Source organism: Podarcis melisellensis, assembly GCF_964234715.1.
Source record: "Podarcis melisellensis genome assembly, chromosome: 5".
NCBI lineage: Eukaryota > Metazoa > Chordata > Lepidosauria > Squamata > Lacertidae > Podarcis > Podarcis melisellensis.
Genome location: NC_138537.1, coordinates 94,513,085 through 94,529,639, shown reverse-complemented (window position 1 = coordinate 94,529,639; position 16,555 = coordinate 94,513,085). Strand labels below are relative to the sequence as shown.

At 44.0% G+C, this 16,555-nt stretch overlaps 1 protein-coding gene across 1 annotated transcript in view; it reads left to right on the top strand.

The window, feature by feature from the left end:
• Nucleotides 1-16,555, top strand: part of VWF (von Willebrand factor) — a 166,087-nt gene that overhangs the window by 18,170 nt on the left and 131,362 nt on the right. Inside the window, exons 7-12 of the mRNA XM_081911652.1 lie at nt 2,719-2,935; nt 5,848-5,970; nt 8,298-8,409; nt 9,455-9,501; nt 11,584-11,720; nt 13,763-13,898. Coding sequence (XP_081767778.1) covers nt 2,719-2,935; nt 5,848-5,970; nt 8,298-8,409; nt 9,455-9,501; nt 11,584-11,720; nt 13,763-13,898 — 772 coding nt within the window. The remainder of the gene's footprint in view (nt 1-2,718; nt 2,936-5,847; nt 5,971-8,297; nt 8,410-9,454; nt 9,502-11,583; nt 11,721-13,762; nt 13,899-16,555) is intronic.

Below are 16,555 nucleotides of genomic sequence, written 5' to 3'. Positions count from 1 at the left end.
TAGCCTGTTTAGAAAAAAACAGTTGTAATGGCCCCTTGGCATGAAATGGTTAGTATGGAGGGCTTGCAGCCCGTTCCAGTGCCCCAAGGGACCTCCACAACAGGATTCTTTATTGCTACCCTTCATCATGAGACCCCAGCTTTGGAGGAGCCACTTTTGCAGTAATGACAGCTATTTTAACTGTGATGATATTGTTGGGTTGGCTCTAGAGTTAGACTCTAGAGGCAACACAGGTGGCGCTGTGGGTTAAACCACAGAGCCTAGGACTTGCCAATCAGAAGGTTGGCGGTTCGAATCCCCGTGATGGGGTTTGCTCCCGTTGCTCGTTCCCTGCTCCTGCCAACCTAGCAGTTCGAAAGCACCTCAAAGTGCAAGTAGATAAATAGGTACTGTTCTGGCGGGAAGGTAAACGGCGTTTCCATGCGCTTCTCTGGTTCGCCAGAAGCGGCTTAATCATGCTGGCCACATGACCCGCAAGCTGTATGCCGGCTCCCTCGGCCAATAAAGCGAGATGTGCGCCGCAACCCCAGAGTTGGTCACGACTGGACCTAATGGTCAAGGGTCCCTTTACCTTTACCTTAAGCCCCACTGAATGAAGTAGGGCATGTCTGAGTAGGCATGGTTAGGAAGATTGCGCAAGTAGTCATGCTTACAATAGCCCTATTGAAATCAATGGAACTTAGCTTAGTCATGATCAACTTGTTCCATTGGTTTCAGTGGGTCTGCTCTAAGCATGATTAAGTCTGGATCTAACCTATTTTTTAAAAAAATATATATATCAGAACTAGGACTAGATTCGGACCTTTTAACCTAAAGCAGAAAATCCTAAGGGCTCATTAGCATGACATCTGCACCTTCTGCTCCTTTAAATATGGGGTGCACTGCTTGCCAACTTCCCAGTGTCCTGTGCCCCCACCTATCTGCTTTGCTGACCTTCAATGGCACTAGAAATGTTCTCTTTGAGGTGGCCCACCTCACCTTGCCTCATGGGAAGACTGAGCTTAACTTGGTCAGAATTACGGATTACGGAAAGATACCACAGCAGTTGTGCTTGTATCAACTACTATCAAACCGAGTGCATGGACAGAGGATTATTTCTCCTGCAGGCTGAAGAAGCGAAGCCTCTGTGTTATGTATTCAGGAGACTTTTGTGGCATTTTCAAACATTAGTTTAATTTATTCATTCTCAAAGCAATACATTGTTCTATTAATAGCAGTTCAGCAATACCAGGGCCTGTTGGAAGAATTTTGATCTTTTACATAAAGAAAAACAGCTTCCTTTGTTTGCTAGCCTCTGCCTCAAGAATGCACAATTCCCCATCCCTCAGCGCCTTTCAATGTGCCATAGTCAGCTGTCAGGGGCAGAGAACAATAGCTATGGTTCAGTCTGTATTCTGCCCACCACTACTGAGCTATGGGGTTTCGTACTCTTTCTTCCCACTCAAAGGGGTTGGTGGAGAAGTGCTGCGTGACTCTTGAGTCCTGCCAGTTCCTTCAGTGAACATTAAATCTGTTTCTCAGATTAATCTCTCTGAAGGTTAGTGTGAGGATAAAAATGGGTGCAGCATTGAGGCATGTCTATGGGATTAAGAACCTAATAAATAAAAGGAGTATAGGATAAAATTTATAATAACATAATGAAGCATTTAGTTCTTTTTAAAAGAGAGAGGGGGCAGGAGCTAGCCTGCCTCCTGACTTGAAAGGAAAGTCTGTGCCTTGACTAAAGACACTTTGTGTAATGAGTTGATGGCAAAGGTGAGATTTGCACTGGGGACTTGGCCTCTACTCAGTGCCGGATTTACGTATAAGCTAAACAAGCTATAACTTAGGGCGCCACTCTGTGGGGGGCCCAAAAAAATTTTAAAGGGAAAAAACTTGGTTGTACATTTCCAAAATATAAGATAAAAAACAAACAAAATAAAACCTACAGCAACAGTGTTTTGTGTTATGTTGTGTAGGTTCCTATTTGTTATGTGCAAATGGCTTTAGATACCTATTAGGTCCATAAATTACCATACAGCATATATTCAACACAAAGAAAACAGTGACAATTTGTTGTTGACAAGGACAGCTGGACATATAGGGGGTCCATTAGCTTCAGTGGCTTAGGGCCTCATCAATCCTAAATCCAGGGCCAGGCCCCCCATGAGGACTCTGCAGTGAATGAGACAGGGGTGAACAGAGGAGAGAGTATTTCAGACATGAAGCCCTGCTCCTGACATCTCTCCAGGGACAATTCATGGGGTGGAGGAAGAGAACAGCACCTGCATATTCCTGCAGTTAGGGATGTGGGTGGCGCTGTGGGTTAAACCACAGAGCTTAGGTCTTGCTGATCAGAAGGTCGGTGGTTCAAATCCCCGTGACGGGGTGAGCTCCTGTTGCTCGGTCCCAGCTCATGCCACCCTAGCAGTTTGAAAGCATGTCAAAGTGCAAGTAGATAAATAGGTACCGCTCTGGCGGGAAGGTAAACAGCATTTTCGTGCGCTGCTCTGGTTCACCAGAAGCGGCCACATGATCCAGAAGCTGTACGCCGGCTCCCTTGGCCAATAAAGCAAGATGAGCGCTGCAACCCCAGAGTCGGCCACGACTGGACCTAATGGTCAGGGGTCCCTTTACCTTTATTCCTGCAGTTACACCCTTCCCTTCCCGAACCCACCCTTATCCCATGAGGCTTATTGTAATAGCTTTGTGACAGCTCTAATTATTCTGTACCTGCAGGGTGTTATAGAAAATTGCCAGCTGCTGAGGACATCCACTGTCTTTTCCAAATGTCATCACTTGGTTGATCCCGAGCAATTCATTGGCCTCTGTGAAGAAGACATCTGCAGATGTGCCCAGGATAGGAGCTGCCACTGTCCCGTTTTTCTAGAGTATGCCAGAAACTGTGCTCGGCAAGGTGTGATTCTGGAAGGATGGCCTGCCAGCGCTGCGTGCCGTAAGTTTCCAAGACTTGGTTTCTAGACTATCCCAGCAGTACAGATTGATTTGGAGAGTTCTGAAACACTAGGAACATGCAGTGGCGTAGCGTGGGTTGTCAGCACCCGGGGCAAGGCAAGTAATTTGCGCCCCCTAACCCGTGGATTTGCACCCCCTATCCCTAACCCCCAGATGTTGCGCCCGGTGCGGCCGGCCCCCCCTGCATCCCCACGCTACGCCACTGGGAACATGGCTTGAACTCCCAGTTCCGAGCAGAAAGCTGTCACAATTGCCTAAGGGCACAGACCTTGCATCTCTCATGGTGCCTGCCATTTGTGGGCTATTTCTTATCCATGCTTTTCAACAGAGATGTGTAACCATGGGAAGGGACTGTCAGGTGATGTTACTGCCACTGTGCTAATGACACATGGGACTTCTTCATCTTTTCACCAAACCCGGTGGCCATGGCCAAGTCCCTGAATGAATGTCTGCACCAAATTATGCGTTAGATGAGGGCTAGCAATATGAATCACAATCTGGATAGGTCAAAGGCTGGACTGGTGGACTGGCCATGGGCAAGAGGGTTTTTGCTTTTGTGTTCAGACCCAGAAACCTCCCCCCTAAATAAATTCACACTTGGCTCAAATTTTGGCTTTGGGCAGAATTTAGGCCACAACTTTATTGATTACTGAAAGTGACTGGTTGCATAACTTCTGGTTTGACTAGCTCCCTGCCATGGAGGTAGCACTGACCCAGGGCACCAGCATAGGTCAGCCAAGGGTGAACATGTGGATAAGTGGAAAGCCAGGAACGGGCTATCTCCGCCACCCAAATGTCGCCCTGGACTCAGGCACGGGCACAACCCCCTCTCAGGGGTTGACCAAACTATCGAATACCCTTTACACAGGCATGGCGAGAGCCTTCTCCCATCCCTATCACCTGAACCAGAGCCTATCCACAACCTTACAAGTTGTGACGATTTGCTATGTGGCAGGCAAAACCCAAATGGCAACAGCCAATCAGCCAAGTGGGGAAAATTCCTGCCGTGCCCTTGTCCTGACAACAGATGGCACACGATGGCATAGCAAGGTCAATCGCAAAATGTCCTAAATATAGGGAGAGGTGGGTGGGTGTTCCAAATGCACGCGCCAAAAGAGGAAGCTCTGGGTCATGTGCATGGGCATAAATAGGTCCCTCAAACCATTTGGACAGCGTCCCATTGGCCAGATTGCACCCAGCTATGAGGGACCTACCGATCGGGTGTTGTGGATGACCAATCGTACCCACCCACAACACAGGGTGTTGGTTGTCTAGGTCTCACCGCGATACTCACCCTTTTTAAGGGAGGACCTGATTTATCTGTCCCTCTAAAGGACAAGGGCTCCTCCTGCATTGTTCCTTTTCACAAGCTTGGACAGGTGAGCAAGTTCTGCGGGTGCTTTTCTCCAAAAAAATTGCCCTTGGTCATCCATTGGAAACCTCTCATATCAAATGCTGTAAGGTGCTCCACTGAGGGCTTGAAGACAATTCATAAGCTTCAGCTGATGTTGTGGGAGAGTAGTACATAAACTGGGCCTCAGCTTCTCTGACTCCCTGTTAGTTCTGTGGCGTTTGCCCATTCTTTGGGGATACGTTTGTATTGGGGAAAAGAAAGGGTTAATAGGTTGACCAATAAGAAAGCCCGGGGGCAGAGCCTACATGATTTTGAGGTTCAGCCCAGAGGTTTTGACAGTTCGGTTGGTTGTTTTGGGGGGAGAGATAGAGGAGTCAGAGTGAGTTAGAGACAGGGACAAGACTGAGAAGGAATAGAGTGACAGCGTTTCGGATATATTTTAAAACTTGTTTGTGTTTGAAATAAACTTTAATCTTCATTAAATGCTTCACCGGGGAACCCTGGGTTTTTTCAACAAAATTGGTGGCAGCGGAAGAATAAATTAGTGGTGTACAGGTCAATAGTCCGTGAAACGACCAGGGGCTCTGTACGAACTCCACAAGCTTCTAGGTCCAGTTATGAGTGCTGGTGAAGACTTTTCAAGCCCTGTTTAGTCTAGTGCCTTTATACTTCAGGGAGATTTTCCTCCTATATATTCACCCTCGTTTCCAAACTGTGTACAGAGGCTCCAAATTTTGCAGTGATTTTTTCTTCAGATTCTCCCCCCCCCCCCATTTCATAAATTCATTAGTAACAAGTAATTGAAAGTACGTATCAGGCCAACTTGGCAGTTTCAGTTTTTCTTTTAATACAGTAGCTTTATTTACTGAATACAAGTAACACAAACACACTGTATTAGGGTTACTCTCCAAGGGGTGGCCACAAAGGTGCCTTGCAGATATTGTTGAACGTCAGCTGCCTTCTGCTCCAAGGCATCAGAACATTTCCCAATGCAAATCGCCATAATTTGCAACAATAACAGCCAGGCATCCACCTTTGTATCTCAGAAGATGGAGACAGATTATAATTGTTTCGAGAGCAAAAGGCAGAATGAAAGAACACCCATTGCATGTGGTATATCTGCTCATCTCACTGTTAACTGTATCTAATAGCTGTTTGCAGGTTTTGGTGTTCCTTCAAAAATGATTTGGCCAGAGATAGAACAAACAAACTGCCTGTTTAGACCATGGAAAGCAAAATATCTCCTGAGCCACATTCAGTTCCTGTCTGTCTCCAGAACTAAATTTTCAGATGTTCACAAACGTTTCTTGGAATTTCAACATTCACACATGATTCTATTTGCCAAATGTTGTATGGTCACTGTAATACGTTATCTGTTTTGTATGTATAAGTTTACCTCCTTAGAAGTGGTTTTTAAAAAATAAAATACAAGAAAGGAATTGACCAAATAAAATATCCACTCTTTTGTATAATAAAGTAAGTAGAGTATTAGTAGATTCCTAAAGGATTTGTCTCTCAGATTCCTGCAACTTTTTCAGGGCCAGGATGTCCAGTTGGCTTGGAGTATAAGGAGTGCACATCCCCTTGTAGCAAAACCTGCCAGAGTTTGAATATCAATGAAGTGTGCCAAGAAAAATGTGTTGATGGCTGCAGCTGCCCTGGTAATTTATTTACTGATTTGTTTACAGAGCCAATCTTTGAGCAGTAGCATTTCCCATTTCATTTAAAGAAGAAAACTGGTGTCTGTTTTCAAATGTTTAGGAGTATTTATTTCTCTCTCTTCTCCTTCTCTTTTTCTCTGCCCCCAGATTAGGCCTACATGCATTTTATCAAAGAGCTACCATTAAATAAAAAGAAATAAATGTCTATGTGAGTTCAGCGATGGATGACGATCCATTAGTTCTTTCCTTTTGCCTGCAAAGTCTTAAGTTGCTTCTGAATTATTTCTAAGTCATTCCAGCTGTTAGGGAAAGAAAATGAAGAAGATATACTGTGAGAGGATTTTTAATTGAGCCTGGAGATGTAAGAGTATGTATTCTTTTCAGCTAGACATACACTGGGTAGTATACTAGCTCTCTGATTAGAGTTGTTTTCACAGCTCAGCTAAGGCAAACTTTGTTTGCTAGGGCAATGGTGTTCAAGGGACCTGTCCCATATTGACTTGTCTGCTGAGGAACCCCTACGAAGCCCCAGTTTACATAGCTGTCAAGTGTCCCTTATTTGAAGGGACAGTCCCTTATTCCAGTGCAATGTCCCACTGCTGTCCCTTATTGATGGATGTCCCTTAAATGTCCCTTAAAGGATGTCCCTTAAATTTCAAAGCAAGCAGCTCCTCTCCCTCCCTCCCTGCCGGCCAGGGAGGAGGGAGGCTCCAACTGTGTTGCTTCGCTGTGTTGCTCACCCAATAAGAAGTCTAAGAACAACTGGGGGGTGGAGCTTACATGCCTTGTGTGTGGCTAGTTAATGCAAGCTGAGGGGGTTTTTGAATGCTGGACGCCATTTTGTTGCACGTGCTGCTGCAAACTTTGCAGTGCAAAGCCAGGCCGGGGAGCCATCTTGAGGCTGCATAGACCTTGTGGTGCATGTGATTCAGATTCTAGTCAGTTGAACCTCTGGTTACAAAGTTGGTTGGACAGTGTTCTCGAAGCTACCAGCATGAGTTTGACCAGACTGCGGGAGGACAGGAAGACTGGAGTGCCTGGAACAGGTGAGGCTGCAGGTCCCTTATTTTGGCTGCTGGTTCCTTATTTTCAAGGCTGCTGGTCCCTTATTTTCAAATCTGTAAGTTGACAGCTATGCCAGTTTATCACAGAATATTGTAGGAGCACATTAAGGTCAAGGGAGGGCAGAAGGTATATTGGCATCGGCTGGTAGATCTCTGGGTGATTTGCAATAGTTTGGCAAGGGTTTCTGACTTGCAGTGGTTCCTTCTTTAACATCAGCAGTCAGGAGCACTTCAGACCTATCTTTGAGTCTGTTTGAAACTTAAAACCTCAATTTCTTAGTAGGGCTATGTTTAAAACTTGTTTGAGTCTCTGCCCTGTTTTTGAGTTTGTCTGAAACTTCAAACCTTAATTTTGTATCCCTATTATTATTACTACTGCTTGGTTCTCTTAAATAGGGTTTTGTTTAAAACTTTTTTGAGTTTTAGCCCTGTTTTTTGAGTTTGTTTGAATACTTTAAAACCTCATTTTCTTATCACTACTGCTCGGTTCTCTTAAATAGGACTATGTATAAAACTTGTCATTGAGGTTTTCATACCTTTTTTGGAAACCCAAGAAAGCATTTCTAGCCCTGATCTTGAGCTTGTTTGATATCACTTAAAGGTAAAGGTAAAGGTACCCCTGCCCGTACGGGCCAGTCTTGCCAGACTCTGGGGTTGTGCGCCCATCTCACTCAAGAGGCCAGGGGCCAGCGCTGTCCGAAGACACTTCCGGGTCACGTGGCCAGCGTGACATCGCTGCTCTGGCGAGCCAGAGCTACACACGGAAACGCCGTTTACCTTCCCGCTAGAAAGCGGTCCCTATTTATCTACTTGCACCCGAGGGTGCTTTCGAACTGCTAGGTTGGCAGGCGCTGGGACCGAGCAGCGGGAGCGCACCCCGCCGCGGGGATTCGAACCGCCGACCTTTCGATCGGCAAGCCCTAGGCGCTGAGGCTTTAACCCACAGCGCCACCCGCGTCCCTTGATATCACTTAAAATCTTACAATTTCTTTATTTCCTTCTGAGGAAACTGATTAGTTCAGTGAAACAAGTTTTGTAGCTGGCATCTCGTTAAGTTTTTGTTTAATTCTAGTTCATTTTTTTGATTTTTGCTATTCTATAGTCAATTACTTCTCGTTTCAGGGATTTTCACGGTAATTTCTTTTGTTGAGGGTTAAAGATGCCAGCTGATAAACATTTATGACTTGTGTCAATCTTCTTCCTTAGAATTTAGGGTTAAAATGGTTTTGTGGATACTAACAGTGTTTTTGCTGGCCTCTCTAGAGGGCAAGCTGCTTGATGGAGACCTCTGTGTTGACAGCTCTGAGTGCCCCTGCCTACATTCAGGAAAACGCTACTCTCCCGGCTCTTCTGTCTACCAAGACTGCAACTCATGGTAAATAGGATAATGGGATCCACAATAGTAATGTTGTCACAGGCGATGAGACCCTGTGTGATTATCCCCATAGACACTTACATTTCTGGCCAACTCACTGGTTATATACCTTGAGGACCAATCTATACATGCAGCTGAATCATGTCCTAATGTTTATTTTGGATTGTGCTGCTTTAGGTGCACGTTTCAGTTCCACAGCACCAAAAACACCAAAGAACAAAAACTCTACTCAGCTGACACATAGAAAGCTTTCAAGTGAGGGAGGAGACATCAGTCTAGCTGTCTCCCATACATGCTGTTTTTCTATGTGCAAGGAACTTCATTGATAGGGAAACATTCAGACATTTAGCTCCTTGCCTGGAGCATGAATTGGCATGGAGTTGATTCTCTTGTATCTCAGTGTGTAAAATAAGTGCCTAGGCCAGAACTATAGATGATCCCAAGGAATAAGTTTCAACACACTCAGGCCTTGGACACTATTACAGTGGTACCTCAGGTTAAATACTTAATTCGTTCCGGAGGTCCGTACTCAACCTGAAACTGTTCTTAACCTGAAGCACCACTTTAGCTAATGGGGCCTCCTGCTGCTGCCGCGCCGACGGAGCACAATTTCTGTTCTCATCCTGAAGCAAAGCTCTTAACCTGAAGCGCTATTTCTGGGTTAGCGGAGTCTGTAACCTGAAGCATATGTAACCTGAAGCGTATGTAACCTGAGGTACCACTGTATTATTATTACTTGTATACCACCCTTCATTTGAAGATCATTATGTAAAACATTAAAGAGAACTTTGTTGGATAACAGCAAGAGAAGTGAGATTTAATTGATTTAAATCAGCAATAAGGATTAGAATCTGGGCTTCCAGAGAAGGATTTCTCCCCATGGGGACAGCCCAGTGCAAAGTGCATCTCCTTGACTGCTAAAGAAAAAAACCTTTGGTGATCCCATCATGAATCTCCATGTCATGTGCACTTTAGTATGAATAATGATAGGCTATGTTCAGTTTGCCCATGTATCTAAATAATAATAAAATTTTGTATTTTTCAGTATTTGCAGGCATGGCACCTGGATCTGCAGCAATGAACCTTGCCCAGGTAGGTTGATACTGAATAACCAGTAAGTGAATCTGCACAATCTATTTCAGTCCTAACTCTCAAGTGTCTCACATCGCAGATAGTATCTTGCTCTCTGTTGTAGATTCTTTGAAGGAATGATACATATTTCTACCCCGTTGGTGAACTCAAATTTTAAACTAGGTATTTTGTGATGGCGCACTGAAGACCCTTGATAAGTTGATACAAAACACACACACAAAATGCTTAAATACATGCACTGTTTAAATTACACTATTTTAATGAGTTTGTTTGTTATGAGGTATGCATCTGAACCCACATGCCTGTCTAACACTCATGTGTATTCCTGCTAGGATCCTTAACTAGAGTTGGAACACATGTCTGTTATGAATATGCATTTCTGCCCTTATCCTTATGCCCCACTGAAAAGTTCACACGCCTGAGGAACAAAGAAAGTTTGGTTTATTATGCAGAACTGAAAATGACAGCCATATATTTATTGCAATATTCAAACCAGATTGAGGGACATTGAAAAACCAAACACCAAGTCAGCTGTATATAAAATTTGCTCCTTCAAGTTCTATGGTTTAAATACAACAGATAACAGGGTCACTTATATCTCAAAATTAATAATTCCAGTCGTTTATGTTAGCCCGGTTGAACTTTTTCCTCTCAGCTTTTGTCAAGGGCAGATATTTAAACATACCCAGAAATTATAGATATTGTGGGTGTCCATTGAATGTGCCGAACACTGTAGAACATATTCTTTTCTACTGTCTATTGTACAACCAGCTATGCAAATGCATGCAATCCCCTTTTTTGGGTAGTCTAACATCTTTGAAAATATAAAAATACCAGATTCTATGCGTCTGAAGTAACTGCAAGGCTAGCTGAGTTTTTATCAAGAGTATCTTTCGGATTGGTGAATGGCACTATTTAGCAGGAAGAAATCCCAATGATATAGAATCCTTGTCATGGCTGTTTATTTGTATATATTTTAAATTTTTATATATTGATGTTTTATCATAGCCTGTGTTTGTAATGTCTACAAAGGCAAAGAAGAAGAAGAAAATGACAGTGTGTCTTGATGCTGCTTTCAGATAGCAAGGTTACAATAAAAGTGGGCAGCAAATCACACAGCATACACACCTTGATCTTGAGAGTAAAAAGGACCCCAAACTATCCCAGAGACCTAGAAAGTGAGTGTGACGACTTGCCATGGACCCATGCTAAAAAGAAACCACAAATAAAGGAGTGAATTGGGTATATCTGATCTGGAACCCTAATGGAACACAAAGGAGGTGCCCAAACCAACCAGAACTATAAATGTCTTGCCTTAAAGGTGGACTTGTAACTGCTGCCTCTCATGTTGGTTTTGCTGCATCAGCAGCACTGAAGAGACATTGCTGCTGCGTATTTAAGTCCAGGTCCATTGTAGGTAAGCACACTAGTACTAAGACCTACTAACTATAAGAAGATCAAACCTATCCATTCTTAAGGAAACCAGCTCACTGGAAGGACAGATCCTGAAGCTGAGGCTCCAGTACTTTGGCCACCTCATGAGAAGAGAAGACTCCCTGGAAAAGACCCTGAAGCTGGGAAAAATGGAGGGCACAAGGAGAAGGGGACGACAGAGGACGAGATGGTTGGACAGGGTTCTCGAAGCTACCAGCACGAGTTCGACCAAACTGCGGGAGACAGTGAAAGACAGGAGTGCCTAGCATGCTCTGGTCCATGGGGTCATGAAGAGTCGGACATTATTTAACAACAACAATAACATTGCTACCTATCACATCAGAGGTCTTTCATCTCATGATTACTATTGGCACGTCCTATTTTATCCTACCATCCCATTTGATACCAGCTTTCTTAGATCCCAGGCCTAAAAATATTTAAAATTCAGTCCTATCTCAGTGATACTTACTTTTGAGCAGTTATTCTTACAAGGGCAACCAGAGAGGAATATTCTTTGAGGCAGACATCTGCCCAGCCCAGCCATTTGAATCAGGAATGATTCTTTCTTGTTTTAATATGACCGTGAGAACTCTGCTTTAGCTTGAAGTCATGTTGTTTAAAATCAATATTTGGTACTGCTTTTTTCAGGTGAATGCTCTGTCACTGGCCAATCACATTTCAAGAGCTTTGACAACAAGCACTTCACCTTCAGCGGCATCTGCCATTACTTGTTTGCCAGAGATTGTGCGGAGAACACCTTTTCTGTTTTCATAGAGACTGTCCAGGTAAGAACATCTTCCTTGAGAGGAAAAACAAGGGCTGCCTCTTTCACTCAAAAACACACCGACCGATTTGACAAAGTGCTTGGGCAAACAACATGTTGAAGAGAGCGAAGCTGAACATGGCAGCCTGAGGTATTGTGTTGTGTTGTGTTTTTAAATGGCAGCCTGGTGTTGAGTTTTCCTTCTTCCCCTCCATAAAGTTAGATCAGGCCATCTTGTGTCCTGACATGATTACAGTGGTACCTTGGGTTACATATGCTTCAGGTTACATACGCTTCAGGTTACACACTCCACTAACCCAGAAATAGTGCTTCAGGTTAAGAACTTTGCTTCAGGATAAGAACAGAAATCGGGCTCCAGCGGCGCGGCGGCAGCAGGAGGCCCCATTAGCTAAAGTGGTTCTTCAGGTTAAGTACAGTTTCAGGTTAAGAACGGACCTCCGGAATGAATTAAGTACTTAACCCGAGGTACCACTGTAATTTGTATAATGGTAGCAGCTCACTTGTGTATCAATATACCCCATGGTAGGTCAGGCAAGATGCTAGCTTGCAAAGAATAGAGACTTGCTATGGGTGACTTAATTGCAATACCATTTTCACATTTGCAAATGAACTGGGTGTTTTGCTTTAGGATATATGCCAGTGCTATCAGAGGTAAATATGTGTGTCTCTTTTTTTGAAACATGGAGCATATCAACACAGTAAATTTATATTGCTTTTATATTACTATAGCTGTTATGGTTCTCCACCCTCAGCTTGGTGCTGATAAATTATCTGTCCTAAACCAAAATTTCAATTTCCTTGGGAGAAGGAATGGCTGCTGAACCAGACATGCAAAAAAGGCGCTTATTATTCCTGCTGCTGTTATTTGGTCACATTTTTTTTTTAAAAAAATATTTTATGTTTTTAGACATTGTGGGGGAATAACTCTACAACGATTTAGTAATGCCCTGCTTTTATCATGATTGATTCTATTGATCTTTCGTGTTTTATTTTCTGTTCTGTAAATTGCTTTCAAGCTTTCTGCTAGTTGCGTGTCGAGGTCCCCAGGTCCACCCCAATAACTCACACATCACACAGAATTTTTTGTTTAAGATTTTTGGCATATTTTGGCCACAACTTTATTAAAATACAAATTTGTGAGTGGTTGCTTAGGCATTGGTTGCAACTATCTGCCCCCACCATGGGGGACAGACTGACATTCCGCACGCCTGCGAAAGTCAGAATAGGGGAATACACTTGGGGGTTACGCGGAGCAGGGAACCTGCCCTCACCCCAAATGCAACCAGGAGCTCATTGCTATGGCCCGAGCCCCTTGAGAGAGTGGACAAGCAATAGTTAGCCCCCAATTCCTTTGACGGAATCCCTTGCAGCAGCAGCATTAGAGGGGCAAGCACAGCCAATCCATGCCCCTCAACCAACCAAACCATAAACCAATGCCTAACCGCGAACCTTACAAGTTGTGACAATTTGCTACGCAGTAGGCAAAAACCAAATGGCCCCAGCCAATCAGACAAATGGACAAAATTCCTACCAGGTCCCTGCTCCAAAGCAGACGACCCCATGACAGGCATAGCAAGGTCAAAGCGAACAACCCTATTCTAGGGAGGGAGGGACGGGCAATCCGATGCACGGGCGAGAAGAGGAAGTCCTAGCCTCATGCAAGGAGTTTTAGCATTTCTGACTGTCAATCAATAAATGGCAACATTAACTTCTTCCCAACAACAAGGGAAGCCCCAATCGCATCAGTGGCCAACGATCAATTAGCCCGTCCTCCAACTTTGGAGTGTCCTGGCGGCCCCCACCGCAACATGTGCTCTCCATGAAGGAGAACACGCTTTGTAGGAAGCTACTGTCAAGCGAAGCAGAACTTACAAAACAAAGGTGCACACAGCAAGAGTACGTAACAACGATACTGGCTGTGTACTGATAGCAATTTTAACATTGGTTCAAGTATTACTTGCATGGTCTCACGGCAACAGATGCACTGAAGCCTCAGCTAGATCAAAATTGCAATGCTAATTTAACACTTGGGTTTCTTTTCAGTGTGCTGATGACCCTGATGCGGTGTGTACCCGATCAGCCTCTGTCCAGCTTCTGGAGGAGAACAGCATTATTAAACTGAAACACGGTGGTGTCGTTTCTTTGAACGGGCAGGATGTACAAATCCCTTTCACGCAAGGTGTGTTTGTGTCATGTTACTAAGAGTATCTCAGCATAGCTGTCAACTTACAGATTTGAAAATAAGGGATCAGCAGCCTCAAAAATAAGGGATCAGCAGCCAAAATAAGGGATCAACAATTACTTTGATAAAATACATATTTTGTTGCGTGCAAATGGCTTTAGATACCTATTAGGTCCATAAATTACCATATAGCATATATTCAACAGAAAAAAACAGCAACAATTTGTTGTTGACAAAGGACAGCTAGACATAGAAAGGGCCCCATTACCTTCAGTAGCTTATTTAAGAGACATCATCAATAAGGGACAGCAGTGGGACACGGCGCTGGGATAAGGGACTGTCCCGCCAAATAAGGGACGCTTGACAGCTATGTATCTCAGACTGGGCCAAGGGAGTGGGCTCATATCTCCCCCTCCCCATCCCAGCCAGCTTCTGGTCCACTATTTAACATTAGGAGGTACACAACACACCCTCCTGTTGACTCTGGCCAAGCAGTGGGAATAATGATGAGGCTCAATATTAAAATTAAGTCCTCTCTGCAGTCTAATCTTCTTTTCCCCACTCTCAGCTACTTATTACTTAACAGAGGATCACAGGGTGGGTGACGAAGAATCATAAGGAGAGCAGAGTTTTGAACCTCCCTATATGGATTTACGTATAAGCTAAACAAGCTGTAGCTTAGTGCCCCACTCGGGCCCCCCAAAAAAATTTAACGGGAAAAAAACCTGGATGTACATTTCTGAAATATAAGATAAAAAACCAAATAAAATAAAACCTACATACAGTTAGAGGTTAATAATTATTTCACTATTAATATACTTCTTAATTGTATTTCAGTTCAACAATTACTTTGATAAAATGCATATTTTCTTATGTGCAAATGGCTTTAGATACCTGTTAGGTCCATATATTATCATACAGCATATATTCAACACAAAAAACAGTGACAATTTGTTGTTGACAAAGGACAGTAGGACATATAAAGGGCCCCATTAACTTCAGTAGCTTAAAGGTAAAGGTAAAGGGACCCCTGACCATTAGGTCCAGTCGTGGCCGACTCTGGGGTTGCGGTGCTCATCTTGCTTTATTGGCCGAGGGAGCCAGCGTACAGCTTCCAGGTCATGTGGCCAGCATGACTAAGCCACTTCTGGTGAAGCAGAGCAGCACACAGAAACACCGTTTATCTTCCCACCAAAGCGGTACCTACCATATTTTTTGCTCTATAAGACTCACTTTTCCCTCCTAAAAAGTAAGGGGAAATGTGTGTGTGTCTTATGGAGCGAATGCAGGCTGCGCAGCTATCCCAGAAGCCAGAACAGCAAGAGGGATTGCTGCTTTCACTGCCCAGCGATCCCTCTTGCTGTTCTGGCTTCTGAGATTCAGAATATTTTTTTTTCTTGTTTTCCTCCTCCAAAAACTCGGTGCGTCTTGTGGTCTGGTGCGTCTTATAGAGCGAAAAATACGGTATTTATCTACTTGTACTTTGACGTGCTTTTGAACTGCTAGGTGGGCAGGAGCAGGGACCGAGCAACGGGAGCTCAGGGCTTCATCAAACCTCAATCTGGCCCTGCCCTTGCCCCTCCTATTATCCATGTAACATTTGTTCTCCATACTGCTATTAAGCTTAGGGGAAAGCAGGGGAAAGAATGGATGTGAAGTCCTTCTGCCGCCTCTCATTGCTGAGAGATCATGTGCAAGAGAATTCAGTTCTTGGTGGGGAAAGTGGCTCACCCACTTTTGTACTGTGTTTCTAGGCACTCCAAAGTGCCATCCGTGTTGAAGCACTTTTCCTTTTTTTATTTTTTTGCCCTTGCGCTTTCCCCCAGGAAAACCTGCTCTTTAACACTGAATCAGAGCAGACAGCATCCATGACAGATGGCTACCTAACCTCTGTTTAAAGACATCTAAGGAAGGAGAGAGTCAACCACCTCTTGTGGGAGTCCGTTCCACTGTCAAATTGTTCTTACTGTCAGAAAGTTCCTCCTGATGTTGAGTCAAAATCTCCCTTCTGGTAACTTGAAGACATTGGTTTGAGTCCTGCTGTGCAGAGCAGGAGAATAATAATAATAATAATAATAATAATAATAATAATAATAATAATAAAAATTACACCCTGCCCACTCTGGGCGGCTTCCCAAAAAACATTAAAATACTGTAATACATCAAACATTAAAAGCTTCCCTAAACAGGGCTGCCTTCAGATGTCTTCTAAAAGTCTGGTAGTTGTTGTTCTCTTTGACATCTGGTGGGAGGGCGTTCCACAGGGCGGGTGCCACTACCGAGAAGGCCCTATGCCTGGTTCCCTGTAACTTGGCTTCTTGCAGTGAGGGAACCACTAGAAGGACCTCAGCGCTGGACCTCAGTGTCCGGGTAGAATGATGCGGGTGAAGACGCTCCTTCAGATGTACTGGACCGAGGCCGTTTGGCCTCTTGTGACAGCCTCTTCCATTTGACAGCCCTTTAGATATTTGAAGATGGGTCTCATATCTCCTCTCAGTCTTCTCCTTATCTGCATCATAATATTGTAGCCCTCCCTGCCTGTGGAGGGAACTTTTCACTGCTCCATTCCACAAGAGCACAGTTATTATGATTATTAATTAATTAATTTGTTTATTTTGTATACCACCCTTCATTTATAGATCTCAGGGTGTTTC